The 21,172-nt window shown below is 46.0% G+C and overlaps 1 protein-coding gene across 1 annotated transcript in view; it reads left to right on the top strand.

Annotated features, from left to right (window-relative positions):
* Positions 1 to 21,168, top strand: part of LOC116397596 (nesprin-2-like) — a gene marked incomplete at its 3' end in the record, with an annotated part of 47,416 nt that extends 26,248 nt beyond the window's left edge. The window contains exons 21-52 of the mRNA XM_031873165.1: positions 67 to 255; positions 428 to 586; positions 732 to 4,379; positions 4,652 to 4,786; positions 5,068 to 5,193; positions 5,889 to 6,082; positions 6,440 to 6,521; positions 6,644 to 6,744; positions 6,880 to 7,000; positions 7,487 to 7,777; positions 8,272 to 8,867; positions 9,029 to 9,184; positions 9,552 to 9,702; positions 10,643 to 10,801; positions 11,086 to 11,253; positions 11,377 to 11,478; positions 11,586 to 11,786; positions 11,872 to 12,079; positions 12,599 to 12,711; positions 12,793 to 12,995; positions 13,156 to 13,263; positions 13,827 to 14,106; positions 14,620 to 14,949; positions 15,078 to 15,407; positions 15,732 to 16,031; positions 17,015 to 17,242; positions 17,540 to 17,656; positions 18,178 to 18,504; positions 18,870 to 19,214; positions 19,369 to 19,547; positions 20,636 to 20,852; positions 21,082 to 21,168. Coding sequence (XP_031729025.1) covers positions 67 to 255; positions 428 to 586; positions 732 to 4,379; positions 4,652 to 4,786; positions 5,068 to 5,193; positions 5,889 to 6,082; positions 6,440 to 6,521; positions 6,644 to 6,744; positions 6,880 to 7,000; positions 7,487 to 7,777; positions 8,272 to 8,867; positions 9,029 to 9,184; positions 9,552 to 9,702; positions 10,643 to 10,801; positions 11,086 to 11,253; positions 11,377 to 11,478; positions 11,586 to 11,786; positions 11,872 to 12,079; positions 12,599 to 12,711; positions 12,793 to 12,995; positions 13,156 to 13,263; positions 13,827 to 14,106; positions 14,620 to 14,949; positions 15,078 to 15,407; positions 15,732 to 16,031; positions 17,015 to 17,242; positions 17,540 to 17,656; positions 18,178 to 18,504; positions 18,870 to 19,214; positions 19,369 to 19,547; positions 20,636 to 20,852; positions 21,082 to 21,168 — 9,951 coding nt within the window. The remainder of the gene's footprint in view (positions 1 to 66; positions 256 to 427; positions 587 to 731; positions 4,380 to 4,651; positions 4,787 to 5,067; positions 5,194 to 5,888; positions 6,083 to 6,439; positions 6,522 to 6,643; positions 6,745 to 6,879; positions 7,001 to 7,486; positions 7,778 to 8,271; positions 8,868 to 9,028; positions 9,185 to 9,551; positions 9,703 to 10,642; positions 10,802 to 11,085; positions 11,254 to 11,376; positions 11,479 to 11,585; positions 11,787 to 11,871; positions 12,080 to 12,598; positions 12,712 to 12,792; positions 12,996 to 13,155; positions 13,264 to 13,826; positions 14,107 to 14,619; positions 14,950 to 15,077; positions 15,408 to 15,731; positions 16,032 to 17,014; positions 17,243 to 17,539; positions 17,657 to 18,177; positions 18,505 to 18,869; positions 19,215 to 19,368; positions 19,548 to 20,635; positions 20,853 to 21,081) is intronic.
* Between the last annotated feature and the right edge of the window lie 4 nt (positions 21,169 to 21,172).

Raw genomic sequence — 21,172 nt, 5'->3', positions numbered from 1 at the left:
CATTAGTGAATGCACAGTATGTACTGCAAGTTCAGTGATTACCATCTGTTCCCTACATGTCACCAGGTGATGCAGACCCTGTTTGAGGCAGAACAGGTGTGTATAGAGCTGCAGCATAGTGTGTTGGGTCTGGACAGTCGCCTGGCTGAACTCCTTTACTGGGAGGCTGAGACCCGGGAGCTCTACCAGCTGCTGAGGGCGGCAGAGCGACAACAACAACATCAACATCAGCGGGGCCAGGACCCACGAGCCAGGGTAAGATGATCCACCGAATGAAAGAGGTTGATCTGCTGTGACTCTCCATCCACATTTGTTTACTTTGTAACAATCAAAGCTCCTAAGACACACTTATTGTCCTTTTATAAAGAAACCTTCATGTGGAATTGAGGAAACACTGATGGTTGTTTAACACCATTTGTTCCTCCAGGTCCTGATTTCCCGTGGTCTGCAGCTGGAGGGTCAGGTGGTCACAGAAGAGCAGGACCTGCAGGTGATGGTAATGACGAGTCAGAAGAACTCTCCCATCCAGTACCTCCATGCCTCCGCCATGCAGGACCGAGTCCGAGCCGCTGTTGCACAGTCACAGGCCAGTTTGCTTTTTTTGTAAATGGTCTGAGCAAGCCATTTAGTTTTGCATCTGTACTTGAGGACGTAGGAAGGCCACAGCAGCAAATATTATTATAATATAATGCAAATGTCAGCTTTTCTAATGTGAGTGATTTCAATTCCAGGAAGCTGTAGGCATGCTGAGCAGCCTGGGAGCCAGGAGAGACAGAAGCAGAAGCCCTCCAGAAGGGTCCCCTCCATCAAAAGTCTTTAAACAGGCTAAAGAACAGCCTCAACATCTCAGACAGCCAACTCAGCAGCCCGATACAACGTTAGTTGAGTCTCATGGAGCCTTCGTGCCAAAGATAGTGGTGCAGGAATACAGAGACAAAAAGGTGACTTCTCCTCCAATGCCATATACGTACGCACAGGCTGTGATGCAGACCAGGACAAAATCGCCACCAGAAGGCCAGGTTCAGGCCTGGATAGAGACCACTGTAAAACAACAGCAGCAGACTCAGGAACAGGGATTGATTCAGCAGCAAGAGCAACTTAACAGACAGAAGGAAAAGGAGCTGCACCAGCAAGAACTCAAGCAACAGCAACCAGAACCAGTGCACCAGCAGGGGTCAATGCAAACACAACAGCAGAAGCAGGAACAACAACAAGAAGTGGTGGCGCAGCAACAGCAGGTAGAAATGCATCAATACCAAGTTCAACAGCAGGTGGTAACAGACAGACAGACATCAGAGTCCCAAGAGCAGACTTCACTTCAACAACCACCTGTAAAGAAACCGCATCTTAGCTCCCAGGAGCTTCAAAGTAGAAAGACTCAGGCAATGAAGAACCGGCCCTGGCTTCAGAAGCCAGCCTCAGGAGAGCATAAAACTCCAGAACAGGTTTCTACTCAGGGAGCAATTCAGAGTAGACAGCCTCAGCCACAGTCAGACAGAGAAACAGTGGGTTCAGTTCAGGTTGTTTCAAAGCATATAGCAACTGCCAGGCCACAGCCTGAGGAACATGCAAAGATTACTGAGCAGCCACAACAACAGCTAAGAGATAAACAAAAACAAACACAGCCTCGACATCTAGAGCAGCCGCAGCAACATAAGCAACAACAACAACCACAGCAGCAAAAACATCAGGAACAATTGCTTCAGCAACAGGAAAAACAACCACAGCCTACTGTAAGACAGGCTCAACCAGATTCAGACACCAAGGCTAAATCCCAGACCGTAACTATGGCTCAGCCTCACCCACCAACGAAAGCCCAAAATCAGTCACAACCACAAACTATGGTTCAGTCTGAATCTCAGACAGTGGTACAAATGCAGGTGCAGTCGACAAGTGTGTCCCACACTACCACAGATGATCAGCAACCACTGAAGACCAAGTCTCAAAACGTAGTGAGCCAGGGCCAGTCACAGACACAAGTTCTTCCACAGCCCCATGGCCCCATGAAGCCACAGTCAATGACCAAGCCACAGACACAACAACTGCTCCAGCACCAGGTTCAGACTCAATCCAAAACATGTGTCCCAGCTGGACCTCAGCCGTCTTTGCAGCCACAGGGTCTAGCCCATGGCCCAGCTATAGCTCAAGTGCAGACATGGGCTCAAGTCAGACCTTCTACCCCTATGCAGGCTCCACTGCAGGGCCAAATTCAGCCTCCAGTGCCATCCCACATTCAGCTTCGTAGTCATCCACAGTCATGGGCCCCTGTCAGGCCGCTGTCCCCTAAGCCACCAACACAGGGCCATATTCAAACCCATCCTCAGTCCGTGGCCCAGTCTCAAATCCATCCTCAGCCCGTGGCCCAGTCTCAAATCCATCCTCAGCCCGTGGCCCAGTCTCAAATCCATCCTCAGTCCGTGGCCCAGTCTCAAATCCATCCTCAGTCCGTGGCCAAGTCTCAAATCCGGCCTCAGCCCGTGGCCCAGTCTCAAATCCGGCCTCAGCCCGTGGCCCAGTCTCAAATCTGGCCTCAGCCCGTGGCCCAGTCTCAAATCCGTCCTCAGTCCGTGGCCCAGTCTCAAATCCGTCCTCAGTCTATGACCCATCCTCAAACCCATGCTCAGCCAATGGCCCAATCACGTCACTCCCAACCTTTGACTCAACATCAAACTCAACTGGGTCATTCTCAGTCTATGACTCAGTATGCCACACATGCTCAGCCAGAGGTCCAGCACCCAGCCCATATTTCCCAGGGCCAAATTCATGCTTGGACTCAAGTTAGAGTCTCATCCCCAATGTCTGTCCAGCATCCGCAGGCTACAGCACAACCTCCACTTTACTCTCAAGGTTACTCCCAGAGTCAGTCCCCATCCCAGCAGTGGACACCCAGACCTGAGCCACAAAACCAAGCCATTGACCAGCAGAGGCATCCAAGTCCTCAACCATACCCTCAGCAAATAGGCCAAGCTCCACAGTCTCAGGCTTATCCAACAGTTCAAGCTCTGCCGCAGTGGCCTCAAGCTGGGCCCCAGCAAGGTCCTCAGGTTGGGCCCCCCGGGTATTCTCAAATGGGGCCATCATATACTCAGCCTCAAATGCAAACACAAACCCAACCCTGGGCTCAAACACAACCTCAAATTAGAGCCCAGAGTTCCATACCACAACAATCTCAAATGAGTGCTCATAATGTGTTTCATATCCAGATGCAACAAGGTCAAGTTCAGCAACAGACTTGGGTTCAGGCACCGCCTCAACTTCAGCCCCAGCCTTATCCCCAGCCTCAATCTCAGCATTATTCACAGATTCAGCATCAAACTCAGTGTCACCCTCAGATGCAAGCTCAAATACCTCCTCAATCACAACCACCTAATCAAGCCCATCCTCACCTTCCTTCCCAGCCTCAGCTCCAACCCCAGCTGCAGGCACAGTCCCAAACACACATCCAGACGCAGTCATCGGTAAAAGTAAAGCCCCAGGCCCAGACTCAGCAGCCTCAGCTCAATCTTCAGTTCCAGCAGCTGCCTCCACAACCCAAACATCAGGCCCAGCTCCCACCGCAACCGAAAATTCAGTCACCAACTCAATCAAAAGTTGAAGCACTTTCACAACCCAAACCTCTGGCCCAGTTAGCACCACAACAAGGGTTTCAATCTCAAACTCAGTCTAAGGTCCAGTTACCAACCCAACCCAAGGCTGAATCACTGCCGCAACCATTACCTGAGCCCCAGGTGCCACCTCAACCCATGGCTCAGTCACCAGTCAAGGCTGAATCACCACCACAACCCAAACCACAGGCCCAAACAGTACCACTACCCGAAGCTCAATTACCAACCCAACCCAAGGGTCAGTCACCAACTCAACCCAAGGCCCAATCACCACCACAGATCCAAACAGCACTGCTACCCGAAGCTCAGTCTTCAACTCAACCCAAGGTCCAATCAGTGCCACAACCCAAACCACAGGCACAGTTCCTACCACAACCCCATCAGGCTCAATTGCCACCACCACCAGCCAAGGCCCAAACTGCACCACAATCTAAGGCTCAATCACCCCTACAGCCCAGACCTCAGACCCAGCCCCTGTCACAGTCAAAACCACAGTCTTCTCTGCAACCCAAACCTCAACAGCCCCAAACTGTTCTCCTCTCCCAGGTCAATGTGCTGCCTCAGTCCCTGGCTGAGTCACCAGACCTGTGCATCAAACCTGCCCCCCTGGCACAGGCGCCCCCCCAGACCTACACAGAGGCTTACACTAAGGCCCAGGCGTTGGCCAGAAATGGCTTTGAGGAGGCCAAGCACTGTCTGCAGGAGCACATCCTGGAAACCATTAACGTTTTCAAAGACAAGTGTATGTCGGCCGAGCAAGCATCAGTGAAAGAGGTAAATGTAATCACTTTTTGTATTTCAAATTCCAAATCAATATAACATTCAGAGGTCGGTTATTCTTTCTTGGGGAAAAAGAAAACTTATAGCAGACAGGAGGTGAAGGATTAAAATGTACTAAAACTAGGTGCTGTAATAACTTTTAAAGGGGAGATATTTCAGATCAAATATGCCAAAATAAACACACCTCTTTATTCCTACTACAGTTTTTAGCTGAAGTTCACGATTTAAAAGGAGCCAGTCAATTATACGTTTGCCTTTCCCCTCAGGAGACTCTGAAGACCCTGGACCCAGAGTTGCTAGAAGAGTTCTTGAGAGCAGCCAAGGGCATGGAGGCCTTTTGTACCCCCTCACAGCTCAGGGACATGGAGTTCTTCACCCAGTCTGTCCGGACACAGTGGGAGGTAGGACACACTCACTCACTGTGGTTGTTGTTAATGTGTAGGACTTTAATTATTGTTAATCGGGAATTGTCCACTAGTTTTAATGAGGCGTTATCGTGTTCTTTGAGGTTAGAATATAATTGCTTGTGCATGTGAATTATAAATGTACTAAAGCTGTTGCGACATATTCTGCTTGTCAGCTTTAGATATGAATAAAGCATTCATATGATTACTATTGTATTGAGTAATATGTTCTAACATGTCATGTGGGTTTTGTGAATTCATTTTATTTTATCTCCCAGGCTGTGAGAGCTGAGATCTCAGACTTTTTGCAACAATTACGCTTTGACGTAACAAGGAAAGACTTTAACAAAGCTGCCCTGCAGTGTGAGATGCACTTAAGCTCCCGCTTAGAAAACCAAGTGCAGGTAGCTAAACTACTGGAGCCATAACTCTTGGAAGGTGTGCTTTGGTGGATGGGAGTGCAGCCAGTTTATCTGCTCTGCTTAACTAACCCTCTTCCCTCCGTCTTCTTTTGTATGCCTCCAAGGAGACTCTGCCAATGGGAGTTGGTAATTTGCAATCCATCATTCTGGTTGCTCTTTTAAGGGAGTGCTGTTTTTGTTGGGTGTGTTTACAGTGCCCTGAAACCCTATTTAGTATCTTGATTTTACTGTAACTTGTTGGGCCATAAAAGAGAAACAAAGAAAACATAAACAACTAAATTAACTAATTTAGATTTAACTCAGTTATATACTACATAGTAAGTTCAGCATAGAATAAATCCCGTGAAAACATGAAAACAGCATTTTTTTATTTGTTGTGCAGTACATCTGTTGGCCGCTGTCATCTGGGGGTTGGCTTCTGTGTTGCAGTTCATCTGTTAAACTGTCAAAACTAAGCTTACATGAGATTCTGTCATATTAGAGGATGTCAAGTAAAAGCAAGTAAAAAGGTCAAGCCTGTTCAAATTTGTATACATTTTTTTTTTTTAAAACAACATAAAAAGCTGAGTTAAAACAAAATATTTTTCTAAGTTTGAATGGCTAGTACTACTCATCTGGCTTTAAATCCAGTTATTCGCCTGTTTACTTACTGTTTTGGCTATGGCGACATTCCCCAGGCTTGTTTCTCAGCGGAGGGGAGCTTTGCCCAGGCAGGGCAGCACCTCGAGGCCTTGAAAGAGCTGTGTGACACCCTGAGCCCCGAGGATGCTCACCGCCTGGCCCAGACTCAGCTGAGGGAGTGTGAGACGAGGCTGGCTGCCATCCAGCGTCAGTTCAGCGGAGATCAAGACGCACCACTCCCCGATTCTAGGTAAGATATTGCAAGCGTGAAATGCAATCTTCTAAACAGCAGAGACAGTAAGTCAACTCTTCTTTTACTGAATTGTATCCTTAATTTACCTTTGTGTGTACTCATCTCAAGGACAGATGTTTTCGTTGCCCTAATAAAAAGTCTGAATATGAAGTTAAAATTACCTGTTAAACTTGAGATGAAGGTGGGTCATTTTTTCTCTACATAGTCATCTGTCATATGTCATTTTAGATTTGTGGGTCATGAAGTCCTTCAAACTTCACAAGCCAAACATTCCAAAGCCACTTGTGGATGTTTAAGGAAGGATGCTGTATTATGCAGCAGTTAGAAATGATTATCCTCATATCTGTTTCACAGGATTCCCGTTGCCTTCAGTGAGGATCTGAGCACACAAAAGGAGCCTCCAAGACCAAGTGACAAACCTCAGGTCTCAGCTGAGGTATGACTCACTGCCATTGAAACTTTGTTCTCTTTATATTGAACATGCAAACACTACAGACATCCACTGATCCCTTCCAGAGGTTTGAGATAACAGAACACATGCTCTTACTCTTCCTTCAGGTGTTTCCAGTGACAATGAAGACAGTTGTTGTGGAGAGGAAGGAGGTTGAAAAGCAGACGTCTGTAGAGGAAGAAGTCACCAAAAAGGAGACTTTAGAAAGGTAGACTAAATTCAGCGCAGTCTAGGCTTTGATAGGATAACAGAAAATACAGTGCATTGATCAAAACTATACTGTAAGAAGGTTATTATATTCAGTCATTAGTAACTTGTGTTTGTTTGTTTTAACTTCTTCCAGATATGAGAATTGTAAGAGGTCCCTGCAAGCCCAACTGGCTAAAAATGACCAGAGCATCAAGGATGTCCCCTCTGACTCCGTGTCTCTGAAAGGCCTCCATACACGGATCCAGGAAATACAGGTACAACACATACAACAGATACAGACCGTAGACTGTGTATGAGAAGTGGACTTAGCCATCGTGACGGCACCCATTGGTTTGTTTTGAAGCCTATAGTTTGGCATTTTGGACGGTCGCCATCTTGGTTTTTTATATTTGAACAAAAGGGTGGAGCTGGAGAAAAGCAAGGCCCGATGGAGACAGGTAATGGTAGCATAGCTAACGCTTATGATTTGAGGGTATGATTTAGCCTCGCCCTAAAGCATACTCTCCTTCATGGTCTGTTTGACTCTAAATGGACCATAATGTACTCAATGAACATCATGCTGTATTGAAGAAGACTTGAAACTAGAGATTGAGACCATAAACTCATGTTTACAATGTTTACTGAGGTAATAAATCAAGAGAGAAGTAGAGTCATTTTCTCATAGACTTCTATACAATGAAAAGTAAATTTCGCCCCTCATGACATGACAGTAATCTCGAGTTAAACTCCCCTCTTCCCAGTTCTGGAGGCAGGAGACAGAATCTCTGTGGTCTGAGTATGCAAACCAGTGCTCCCAGTTGAGCGGCACCACTGTTCTGGAGCAGGAGAAGGCAGAGCTGCAGGAGCAGTGGCGCGGCCAACAGTCCAAACTTCAGAGGAGGGGCAGCTCGTTGGGCGCCGCCCTCAGACAGATCGACTCCACCGAGAACCACATGGTGGACTTCACAGACCGCCTGGACCGCTACCTGAGGCAGCCCAAGGACATCAACGCCTTCACACTGGCCAACACCAACATCCTGAAAGACATCAAGGTATTCCATCAGCCATGAATACTTTTGCTTTTGTGTTTTGCAATAATAGATATTATTAATAGTGAGAAAAAAATTATACTATAAAAATAACCGAATTAGAAAGCCGAACTGATCCCTGAGAATCCCAATTTGATGATTTAAACTAAAGTGTTCAAACTGAACACAACTCGCACACTTCTATGAGTCCAAAATGTTTCAATTTCAGTAAAAACATTATCGCAGAAACGGACACAAAACCTGTGAAAATGGCAGAATCTTTTTTTAGAAACAACTAGAGTTAATTGCCTTAAACAAAGACGACAAAACATTTAAAAACAGATTAGATTTGGGCAAATAAAGACAATAAAAAATGCTTTGCTTCAGACTGAATACACCATAACTTTGTGCTTGTAACGAGCAGCTTTAGAATACAATGTGCACATTGACCTTGTGAGCTAATCTCACACTTAAGAGCCATCTCATCTCACGCTACACTTTGTCTCCTTTTGCGACAGGAGCTGGATGATAACATTCAGAGTGAGCTGGGCCAGCTGTCCCGTCTACACCCTGAATCCAGCGATCTAGACCCCAGAGACTGCCTCCCTCTGTCCCGTGAGGTGGAGACTCACAGAGCCAGCCTGGATCAGCTTCGACAGCAGGTCCGGAAGAGTGAGGCAGCCGCCCGCGCCCTCGACCGCTTCCTCATGTCCTTGCGTACTGTGGATGAAGACATCTCCGGGGTCCAAGACGCCCCCTGCAGCGACACTGTGGTGCTGCAGGACTGTCGCTCCAAGCTGGCTCTGATCAGGCAGAGCACCGACAGTCTGAAAGAAAAGGCGCCTCAGCTGGATGTGCTCCTGCAGGGGGCCAGGCTGACGGTCACCAGGGATGGCGTCCCGGCCTCCTGCCTGGACATGGTGACGACGCTGCTGGGAAGGCTGGAGGAGGCGGACGGTGGGCTGGCCAGCCAGCAGAAGGGCCTCAAGAAGGAGACACAGAGCAAGTCGCTGGGCCTGAGGAAGAGGACGCTGATGGGGGAGCTGAGGAAGCTGCAGGAAACCATCGAGACACAAGGCCTGAAGGAGCCCACCATACCTGCTGTGCATCACGGGTGTGTGTTGTGTTTCTTCATGCTAATGCAACAACTCTTAAGCTTTCTTTGTTGGTTGTAATTAGAGATTAGAGTATAAATTTAAAAGAGTATAAAGTTCCTGTTCAAAGCCTGAATTCCGAAAATAATCTCTCTGATAATAATCCTGTAATATCGTCCAGGCTTCGTGCCCTGTCAGATTTGGAGGGTCAGCTGCAGGCCCAGCACGCAGAGCTCCAGAACCTCCGGGAACTTCAAGAGAAACAGGGAGGAGGGGAGCACCTCCTCCAGGAGCTGGAGACTCAGTGGAAGGAAACCCAGAGAGCTTTTTTTGACAGGTGAGTTAGGCAGGAGAAGCACGGTCAGCTCAAGTAACTCAACGAATTGTGTACAAATAGATTAAGCTATCAGGAATAAGTGACTGCCGGCCACCTCAGTAATGTACGCCAGCTTAAGCTGAGCTACACTGTAAACCTGAACAGATACTATGAGCAGCTGGCTAACACACAATCAAAGTCACTGTAACTGTAAATACTGTAACGGGTTATGGATGTCTGATATGAGCTAGTAGGATATTTGTGTAAGCTAGTCTTACACTTCTGTTTAGATGAATGTTGACGGCTGACTAAGTCTGTCCGACAGCAGGGTTAGGGTTAGGGTTAGGGTTCGCTTAAAGTCCCTTCTGTTATTTTCTTCCTCTGGCAGGAAGAAGCAGTGCAACGTCCTGCTGGAGCTTCTGAAGAAGTTCCAGAGCTGCGGCAGTCAGCTGAGCAACACCATGCAGAAAGCAGAGCAGACGATCGAAGATCAGACTTCCTACCTGAGCAAGGACAAGCTGCAGAGAAGTATTACCAGGGTTAGTACACAAAACTAACGCTCTTTGTTTGCAGAAGTCCTTCATGTGCTGTGGATAGGATTCACATAAGAGTGTGTGGACACACAGGGTTCAGGTTCAAGGTTAGTTTACCATCAATGCACACAGGGGTGTACAACAAACTGCAGTTGTAGTACCTCTAGGCTTTACAAGAAAAACAAAAGAAAAGACAGTAGTCCATTGCTGTAGTGGTAAACAGTCTCTGGGCAGATAAAATATCCGGCGCCTAAAACACACGACACCAGGGAAACATTTTCCATCAACTTTGACTACGTTTGAGACTTAAACTATAAAAAAAATCTTTACAAACATGATTAAAACAGCTTAAGATAATGAACAAGAAATAACACGTCAAATACAATACCATGGCACTTTATAGCTGTAGTTATGGCGGGAGTAAAGGAGGAAGTAAGGCGACGTCATATAAACAGCGATAAAGCCCTAAATGGGAAGAGGGCGGGGTATATGGATGAGTCAAACAAACACAGGACTTTCACCCAGAAGACTTCTGTTCGTGTCTTGTGTGAAACCAAAAGTTAATGTTGACTTATTTGAAGTTACGTAACTTTACAGAACTTACCTGGTTCTTATTTGAACCTAAACCACGGTGCTTTCCTAAATCCTACCAAGTTGTTTCCTGAACATGAAAGTGTATTTTGGAAAGACAGTGGATGCATGTAACAAGGAGAAATTGACGCGAGCAAAACCGGCGCTAGAGAAGTACGTAGAGCATCATAGTCTGAAGCGTAGGAACACTCACCGAGCTGCAGTATTTGACGAGTTGGGAGTGAGAACTTGTTTGTACACACACAGTAAATGTAAAGAACCAGTAGATGGCAGACACATTTTAAAATAAGATCAGACACAGTGTGCTTAGGAATACTCTATGTTCACGTGTGTGTGTGTGTGTGTGTCTCTCCAGGTCCGTGATATTAAGGAGGGGCTCGGTGGTGTTGCGGAGCACGTGGAGCAGATGAGGGGAGTTTGCAGACAGCTGCAGTCCCAACTGAAGATGTTCCCAGCCTGCAGTGAGACTCCCTTTGAAGCCGAAGCTGACACACTCATGGACAACTGGCTGGATGTAAGCGTCTACGTGTCTCCTATCCCTAGAAATGAGATAGGAAGATATGGAAAGTGTACTTGTAATGTTTCTAAGCATATTCTTCCGAACTTTTATGTTGAGCAAGAAAGAAGCTAGATCAAAGAAGGATTTATAACTTTTGATTCTGCAGAATTGAAAATATAGTTACTACAATAATCACATTGCTAAGCACCACCCACTGTAAAAAAGGACCAAATTCTAGTTTGGAAACCATGATTGGAACACTTAACTTGACCAAATGTTGATCTTTGGTGGTCTCGCAGGTGACGGAGAAGACAGACGCCTACATGGACAACCTGCAGGTGGGGCTGGAGCTGTGGGAGAAGCAGCTCATGCTGGGGGGAGAGGTGGACGGCTGGGCAGGAGCCAAACTCTCCCTGTTCGCAGAGAGCCATCCCTTCCACAATGAGCAACAAGTTCTCGCCATGAGGGTAAGATTCCCAGAGAAGTACAACTCTTATTGCTCCACCGCTAGCATGAGCAACCTCCCAAGAAATGGTCTGCGTCTATGTGTAGAAGATGAGACTTATACCAAACCTTTCTTTGCTTTGCAGGACGAGATCCATGTCAATGAGGAGAACATTGAGCATTTCCACAAGAAGTCTGTAGAGATCCAGAAGATGCTGCAGAGTCCCGAACCCCCACTGGAGCTGCAGGTGAGTCTGAACATTGCTTCTGTTATTTCTTTAGCTTGATATCCACATTCAATGCTCACAGTACTGTGTTCTCGCCGTGTTTATCTGTTTTACAATGTTTGAATTAGGTGAGTGAAACCCAGCTGAGGAAGAGGATGGAGCAGGTGAAGGAGCTGTTTACCGACTGCACCGACGTCTTTGAGGAGCTGGTGGCCGTGAGGAAACACCTGGCCGAGAAGATGGAGGAGTGCCAGTCAGCCGTGGACAGCATCCAGTGCTCCGTCAGTAAAGTCGATGCCTCACAAGCAAAGTTCAAGGACCAGATACAGGTACACAGCTGGTATCAGGTTGAACTCACTTTGGTTTGATACTCCTGTGATTTGACTAAACAGTTTCATCTCTTGTCCTCACCAGCGTGTGTGCGATGACCTGGAGGCTCAGGAGGAGCAGGCCGAGGCTGTTCTGAAGGAGGTCGGTTTGATTTCCAGCGTGGCCAGTCCTCAGGTGCTGGAGGCCCTGTCCGTGGACTGCAGCAGGCTGAAGGAGGCCATGTCCCGCACCAGGGACATGATTCACCTAAAGAGAGAGGAGAGGGACAAAGGCCTGCTCAAGGTTATCCAGGGTAAGTGTGGAGTTTGTGTCTCCTGTCTGAGTGGACGTTCATCTGGTGGAAAATAACAGCGGAGAAATGTGACCATGACAGGTGCACGACAATTACAGGGGAGCAGTCTTTGGCAATGTAATTCTTTTTTTTTTTTGTAAAGCACTGTATGTGGTTATTTTCACCATTGCAGTGTTGCCATATTAATGTTAATGTTAATATATGCCAAGTGTCTCATTGTGTTATCTATTGTTTGAATGTGTTGCATGTTTAAATGTGTTGTAAAGTACTTTAAGCTACATATTATTTGTATTATATTAAAAGTTCTCTTTAAGTAAAGTTTATTTTATATTATTATTAGAATTTTTCGAAGCGATGTTTCTCAGAATCTGATGAATATGCAAATTGTTTTCTTTTTTTCCAGGTAAAACACTGAACAGATGCTCAGTGTTATTGCACCTATTTTGTAACTATATTACTTTCGTGTGAATCCTGTTTTGTAAAAATATATGACTTAAATATTTTGTAATTTTTCTCCAGATGAGAGGCAGTCGTTTGAGGAATGGTTCCAGGACTTGCAGCTGTCCGTCAATGAGTGCTTTGAGTCTCCTGAGAGCAGAGCAGACGTGGAAACATCCCTGCAAAGACTCGCTGTAAGTGGAAGTTACACGTCGACGGCTAGATAGATGGTCGGATGATGAACAGGTCCTCACAGTTTGTCTCATGTCCGCCAGGGTTTCTTAAAGTCCAAGGATCCAGAGAGACGTCTGGACCAGCTGAAGGATCAGCTGCAGAGAGGCGGCCAGCAGGTTCCTCCACAGCAGCTCTCCGAGTTCACCGACTGGGTGAAGGAGCAGCAGAAGGAGGTGGGAACGTTCAGAACACACTGCCACAGCAGGCAGAAACAAATGGAGCCACTCCTCAGTGACTTGAACAGGTAATTGCTTCTTTGGCGAAGAAAATGGAGATTTAAAAGAGACAGAATTGTAAAAATCTTCCATTTTGAGCAGGAATCTTACAAATGGCGTGAAGAGTGTGATTGTAACCACGAAGAAAACCTGTTGTTTGTTTTGTTACCTGTGTCTTTTGTTCTCTAGTCTGCAGAAGCAACACGCTAGCTTCTGTGAGTGGCTGCAGAACAAAGAGAAACTGTCTGTGGAGTTGCACAAAGTCAAACTTCTTCTCAAAGACCTTCAGGATGAGAGGTGATCATTCATTCATTCATTCATTCTGATGCTGAACGCTCTGAACTGTCTGCTTTGATCATCAAAACGTTGAGACAAAGATATTTTACAGATCAAATAACAGTAAATGGTAACTCCACTTGCAATTAAATGATTATATATGTAATAATAATGAATAAAATCAACAGATGCAACAATATATCTGGAAAAATAGGATGAAATGTGAAATGTGAAATGTGCAGCTTGTAAAACATTTCTACCAAATATGGCAGGATTGATAAATCTGTGACAACTGGACCCTAAGATTGTCTCACCACTCTAATGGATGGTTTAAAAATTGGAGACGCATCTAATGATTAGTTATTATTATTGAAATACTTGGTGTCGGGTGGCTACATATTTAAAATAAGCTAAACAACCAAAAGCTAGAGCATGAAGCCTAGTTTCCACTTGTCTTTTCAACCTTCTATCTCACTTTCCATTGTCTCTTTATATCGCCTTGTGTTTCCTGTACATCTTGTCTAAATGTCTTTAAGTCCAACACTTTGCCTGTTGTTGTTAAAACCCTGCCTTCCATGTGACAGCGGCAGAGCTGAGAGCCTCAGTGATCTCTTAGCGTCGGTACGCAGACAAGGCGTCCGAGCTGAAAGCCTCCTGAAGGACGGCGATAACTTGATACAACGCTACAGGAACCTGGAGAGCCGGCTGCAGAGGCAAGCAGATGCCCAGAGCGCGCTGGAGAGGGAGTCTGACAAGTTTAACAGCCAGGCTAAGAGTACCAGGACCTGGATAACTGACCTTGTTGGCCCCCTCGCCTCCCCGGGCAGAGACGCTCAGACGGAGCAGATGAAACACAAAGCACAGGTGAATGAAACCCGATCGGATTCCACTTCACTGAACAAGAAAATCTGGTCACAAGCTGATTTGAATGAACCAGAATGGTGAATGTGACAGAAACCACATTCAGACTATATTAACATTATATGTTATCCTTTTTCTAAAGATGACAGAGCCCCCGAGAGGCGCTCCATGCACTCTTTACATATGTTGTGTGATAGAAAGTTCTGTGAATTACAGTCACTTGGAAACATGAGTGCTTTCAGTCATTTTTAAGAACAAGGGGTAGTGGTGCACTTCAGCCTCTTGTGGTCAGAAGAAGTACTACAACAACAAACACTGCACTAAAGACAGACAGGATTAGGATGTCTGATTGAGAAGCCTCATCCTCTGAGGACCATGAACGTCAGTGCCAAGAGTTGTGTTGAGATGTTTCAGTCAACAGACTGATACTTGTACTTCCAATAGCCACATGCTAAAATGTAATTTCCTTTTCCAAAGGTTTTCATCATCTTTATTTCTTTTCTGTTTTGTCACCAGGCCGTCCTGAACTCCAAACCCGAGGGAGACTCTAAAGTGAACGACCTGAGAAGACAAAGTGAAAGTTTGTGTGAGCAGGAGGACCTGGAGAAGAGCAGGAAACAGGAAGTTAAACAGTCGCTCAGAGAAACAGAGGAGCAGTGGAGGACGGCTCTGCAGACAGCTGAGGACAATCTCACCAGGGCGGAAACACAAGTCCTCTTAGACAAAGACTTGGACGCCGTCAAAACCCAGAACGAAACTGTCCAGTCCTGGATCAGAGACCAGGAGCTGAACATGCAGTCGCTTGGTGGTTGCATGCAAGCTGAAGAAAAGCTCCAGATTGCACAAGTAAGTTTAAAATGTGCATCAGATGGTGAAGTGTGTGGTGGGTCGTAATGTTTTGATCATCTTATAAAGGCTTGGTTTATGAGGAAAGAGGCAGAGTGGTCTCCTAAAGGGATTTGTGTTCTCGTCAGGCTGCTCTGAGCTCCAAACCTGATGGAGATTCAAAGCTGCAGGACCTGCAGAGACAATGCCAGAGTCTGTGTGACAACCGGGGCTTGGACGAGAGCAAGAGACGAGAGGTTCAGGACGCAGTCAGACAAACAGAGGAGCAGTGGGGGAAAGTGTTGCAGGCCGCTGAGGAGGGTCTTAACGGGGCGGAGACTGAAGCTGCAGCTGAAACGGACTTTGACGCTTTCAAAGCCCAAAGTGAAAGCATCCAGTCGTGGATCAGAGAGCAGAGGCAGAAGCTGCTGTCCCTCGGTAGTCACATGCAGTTTGAAGAACGGTTACAGGTTACACAGGTGAGTTTAGTCGGGGTTGGTTTGAAAATCACAGGTTGTTCTATTGTGAGAACATTTCGTTTAATATCAGTAATGTATTTTATGGAAGCCATGATAGGAATGTGAGATAAACAATTATAGGGATCCATTTTCCAAGCCTGATCTAAATTGTCCTGTGTTTACGACTTACAAACAGGTGGTTTTCATCAGAGTTAATTCTACTCTTTTTATCTTTTTGTTTCACCACGACAAAGAACGCTGAGCTGCTATTCTTTGCACAACATGCCTTCCATCATGGTTGACTAACTATCTAGTCTAACTAACTGTCTGGTTCTTCCCCTTCAGGCTGTTATGACCTCCCAACCTGAGGGAGAGTCCAAGGTGCTCCAGCTGAAGGCACGAGGTGAAGGTCTGTGTGAGCGTCTGGAGGAGAGCAGGAAACAGGAGCTTCAGCAGTTGGTAAAAGACACGGAGCAGCAGTGGAGGACGCTTCTGCAGGCCGCCAGGCAGGCAGAGCTCCGGACGCTGACGGACGACTTCGACATGCAGAGTAAAGATACTCAGTCGTGGATCAGAGACGGACAACAGCAGCTGCAGTCTGTGGGCAGTCACACACCGCCGGACGAGAGATGTCACACAGCCCAGGTCTGTTTCAACTTATCGTCCTGTAGCAGCAATGTGTTTTCTGAGTATTGGTGAGTTCACCAAGATATGGGGGGGGCATTAATAGAGTCAATCACAAAATAAGGAGTTTGGTGACGTGAAGTAGCGTGGAATCATGGGAGTCGTTGCCCTCCTCTCTAAAACAAACGGACCCGCTGATTAAGACCAGTAGAACCACTGAATAAAGCTGCCTATGTGAAAAATGTATGTTTCTCCTCTCCAGGCTCCAAAGGACAGCCTGGAGAGGCTGCGAGCTCAGCTGCCGCTAACCTTTACTTCACTTGTTCCTCTGATAACTTGCAAACATTCAGGATGTTTTTACAGAAAGCTGAATCATCCGCAAAGGTGTCCTCCGCTCCAAAACAATTATGATGATTAAAACTGGTAAAAACACAGAATAGCAGTTTCACATTAAAAATCGGTGTTTATTGTACACAGTTCTTGGACACAGGATGTCCCGGAGTGCTGCAGTTCACGTTTGCTCAGCTTGTTTCTCTCAAAACTTAGGATCGAGATTTCATCCGGTTAAACCATATAGTTAAAAATAAAGTTAGAAATAAAATTGTAACGTAAAACGAGGCTTTAAACTGGATAAAATGTCATTGCATGCACAAAGGGGATATGACACCATTGATAGGCGGTTACTTTGATTAGAATTCAAGATTTCTCAGGTTTGAAAATTGTTGGAAACATTTGGGGAAATTGGAAGTACACAACTCAACAAAATGTATGACATAGGTCGAGTTGCTTTTAGACATTTCAATGGGTAAAAGGTCCATATTACACCTTTAAGACATCCCTGTCGTTGGGAATCGTAGAGATATTGGGGATTAATGGTGTGTCTCACAAAGTCCAACATGAACTTTCCTTTTTCATCCAGCAATTTGTTAAGTATAATCACCCAACTCTTAAGTTTGAATGAATCAACTATGGCATTAGATGAAGTCTGCGTGTTTTGTTTGCAGACCATCTTGAGCTCCAAACCTGACGGCGACTGTACGGTAAACAACCTGAGGAGGCGAGGCCAGAGTTTGTGTGACCACCAGGATGTGGACCAGGGCAGGAAAATCCACGTTCAGAAGACGATCCGTGACACAGAGGAGCAGTGGAGGACGGTGCTGCTGGCGGCTAAACAGGTCGAAGCTGCTGCAGGAACTGAGATCAGCCAGAAGACCGAGAGGAGAACGCTGGAGGTAAGATCACTTATTGTCATCCAGAGGCGCTAATATCATAAACTGTTGTTAACACAGATAAGCATGTTCTAATCCTGTAAAACATTCTTAATCCTGATGCACAGTGAATGCATATTTGTTGTATTATATTTAATAACTGAATATTTGGAAAACTTTGGTCAGAAGTGAGTACTAGCTGAATGTCAGTGGGACTGTACGTATGATGTAGAAGTGTCTACAGTACGTAACCCCCTTCCTGTTGAAGGGCAGCTTCGATTGATCCATTTTAAATCATTCAAAGTGTCTGTTCCTCTTCAGCGGAGAGGGTTTGAGAGCCAGCAGCAGGAGACCAGCAGCTGGCTCACACATCTTCAGAAACAACTGGACTCTCTGAAAAGCCAAACCAGAGCTGAGGACAGACTGCAGACTGCTCAGGTGAGCTCACGGGTCATGTTTCAGGGAGAGATGACATCCTGCTCATTAAAGCTTTGAATCAAACTTTACTTTCAATGTCTGTAAATAATAATGTTTAAATTCAAAGATTATATTCATGACTTCAGCCCGATAATACAATTATTAAAGGGAGTATTTTTCAACCAAGTTCTCTTGTCCAAGTGGCTTTTGGGGTAAACAATATTTAAATTTGTTCCAGTATTGAAGAAGAACGCTGCAGACAGCAGTCGCTGAACAGGCTGTAGTGCAATCACATTACATTACAGTCAATGTGCGTCCACTAAAAGTGCTCGTTGTTGCCACCGACCGTCTCAGATTGTTACTACAAGAGTCTGACAACATTATGGAAAAACCAAAATAGAGAAATACAACCTTTTTCTTTTCTTTACCTTTCACTTGATCCGTCTGTTACTTGCTAAGAGAAAACTCGTTATGGTGGAAAAATCCAGAAGTTAACTCTTAACTATAAGATGATAACTATGACTTCCGCTTCTTATCTCCAGACCATTCTGAGATCCAAAGGTGAAGGAGACTCCAAGCTCCAGGAGCTCAGGACACGAGGCCAGAGTTTGTGTGGTCACGACCTCGAGGAACCCAGCAAACAAGAGGTTCAACAGAAAGTAAGAGGCGCTGAGGAGCAGTGGACGAGAGTCCTGCACGATGCCAAACAAGCCCTGGATCAGGCTGAGAAGCAGCGCGCTCTGGAGGGCCAGCTGAAGGACTACGAAGCCGTGAGAGACGACACCAGAGCCTGGCTGCAGGACAAGCAGCAGAGCCTCGTCTCTCTGGACAGTCAGACTGATCCAGAGGAGACAATAAGCACTGTACAGGTCAGTTTGACTATAATAATCCCTTTACGTATGCATGCTTTTTCATCATGAGCAAAATAGGTTTGTTTTTCTTTATGATATTAATATTTAACCACCAATGATCGAGGTGTTTGTAGGTATTGTCCTCGTTGGTTCCTCCTTTTTTTAAATGTCAGAAGCACATTTCAGTGATATTTGGTAACTAGGCCGTAGACTTCCTTCACTGGATATATTTCAACAATATATTTACTATAAAATAAGTTTCTTATTTTGTCAGTTATGACAACAGTCTATAATATATTTTACCGGCATGCTAATGTTTCTTTTGTTTGCAAAACCCTTTAAGCTTCAGTTTTAAAGACGTCATTTTTGATCTCCGTCCTCAGACTATCCTGAGCCGTAAGCCCGAGGGAGACTCCAAGCTGACGGAGCTGAGGAGACAGAGCCAGAGTCTGTCCGACCAGGAGGAGCTGGAGGAGAACACGAGACAAGAGGCCCAGCGGACGGTGAAAGACTCGGAGGAGCAGTGGATGACGGTCCTGCAGACCGCCGAGAGCACTCTGAAGAAAGCCGAGGTCCACTACTCGCTGTCGAGGGAGCTTGAGGCGTTCCGCGCCAAAGCAGGAAGCACCAAAACCTGGCTCACGAAGCTGCAGCAACAGGCCAAGTCCAAAGGGAGCGGCACCCGGGGCAGCCGGGCTCAGATAGAGGACCGGCTGAACACAGCACAGGTACAACAACAAACATCAGGGCTTTTTAAAAATAACATATTGCATGTTTTATTCTGTGTAGCTAACATTTGTTATATCGGGGCAGTGGACACATGAAAGCTGTTTTCCAAAGCAATACATATCGAATGAAATAGTTCATGACTTGTATCTTTAGGCCATCTTGAGCTCCAAGTCCAGGGGCGAGGCTCAAGTGATGGAGCTGAACAGACGAGCACAGAGCCTGTGCGAGCAGAGAGACCTGCAGGGAGACAAGAGAGCGGAGGTCGAGCAGACGCTCAAAGACACCGAGCAGCAGTGGAGGACGGTCCTGCAGGCTGCTGAGGAGACGCAGAGGTACAGGAAGCTGTTTTTTAGCGTCTTTAAGGGGAAGCCTTCTCTCTGTTTCTTTCCCTTTACATAACTGTCACTGTAGCTTGGCTACAGATCAGCTGACTGAAGCTTGTTATTCAGGTTCAGCGCTCTGTGGCTGCAGGCATCTGTCTAGATAGATGGATAGATAGATATACTTTATTCATCCCCAGGGGGCAAATTTGTTAATTTGTCTATAAGTGTCCTGAGGCAACACACTAAATTCCCTCCCACAGGCAGGGTTGTGGTTTTGATGGTGTTTAATCAAAGTAGATTGTTGGAACTAAATCGTCTGAAACCAGTTTTGCTATTACTGAAGAGCTGATGTGAAAGTACTGAAGGACAGCTGGATTCTTTCTCTGAAGAATCTCTTACTTTACAGAACATCACTCAAAAGCTTGTTTTTAAATTAAATACGCAGCAAATCATTTCTTTCCTCAAGAAGTTTGGATTTTCTGGCTCCAGTAACGGTGAGCGGTGACCTCTATGTCACAAGATCACATCGCTTCGACAGGACTTTGATTGACAGATGGTTCATCCAATCAACTGTCAAATGTTTCCGGTTTTGCCGGTGTGGTCCGGTGTCTAAGTTGATTATATACAAACAAGCTGACTCGTCATCTGTCATTATGACACATTCTTGCAAATTAAATGCAGCAGACATCCGCAACCTGTGCGGTCGGAGCCACGGCGCTACATCCGACTCTTAATACGTTAGTAATAAACAATATGTAAACGTGATTAACATAATTTATGTTTGTTTATAAACAGACTAACATGAAGGAGGTCACATTGGAGGGGAAGACAAGTACGTCGTGCTAGTTTAACAGAAAGATCATGTTTTTTGAGGTGACAAGACGACACAACTTAAACTGCTGCGACCTTTTTAGATTTAAAGCCGACGAGAGAGAAAAACTGAGGAGGCAGCGAGTGAAGTGTGACACCTAGTGGTGACATTTGGTATGTCGGTCCAGTGTTCGGTCATAGCGGTTTCAATTTTTACTCCAACCCAAGACTAGAATAACTGTGATTCTGATTTCTAATGTGATCTATAATCTTCTTTCACCCGTCAGGGAGTTGAAGGGCATTGTGGAGCGCATGGTGTCCTGTCAGTACCAGCGAGGCCAGACTGAGACCCGTCTGTCTGAGTTTCAGAAGCAGACGTCCAACCTGCCGCGTGTCTTCCCCTGGCCCGGCCTGGGGGAGCGGAGGCAGGCGGTGGAACAGGCCCGGACCCTGCTGGACCAGAGCACAGCGCTGGCCCCGGTCCTCTCAGCCCTCCGCACAAAGGTGAAGACCTGACAGGAAAGAGAGTTTAACTCTATGTTTTCAGAGTGTTATTAATGTTGCGTCTTAGTCACCGGGCTGTAGCAATCCTCCAATCTTTTTTCTTTTTCTTTTTCTTTTTAGAACTTTAATAAAGCTGAAAGAATGTGATTACAAATAAATGAGACGCATGTTACCAGGTTGCTCACAAACATGCACTGCATCTCGACTGTTCTGCTCTGTTCTCCTCCAGGCTGCAGAGCTGTTTGAGATCACACAGGACCCCGGCTGGTCAGATCCGTCCTGGGCAGCCAAGGAGGAGTCCATTCCTGCTCTGCTGAAAG

Source organism: Anarrhichthys ocellatus, unplaced genomic scaffold, assembly GCF_004355925.1.
Source record: "Anarrhichthys ocellatus isolate YVR2014 unplaced genomic scaffold, GSC_Weel_1.0 scaffold69, whole genome shotgun sequence".
In the NCBI taxonomy this organism is placed as follows: Eukaryota; Metazoa; Chordata; class Actinopteri; order Perciformes; family Anarhichadidae; genus Anarrhichthys; species Anarrhichthys ocellatus.
This window is presented reverse-complemented; position numbering and strand designations above follow the sequence as displayed.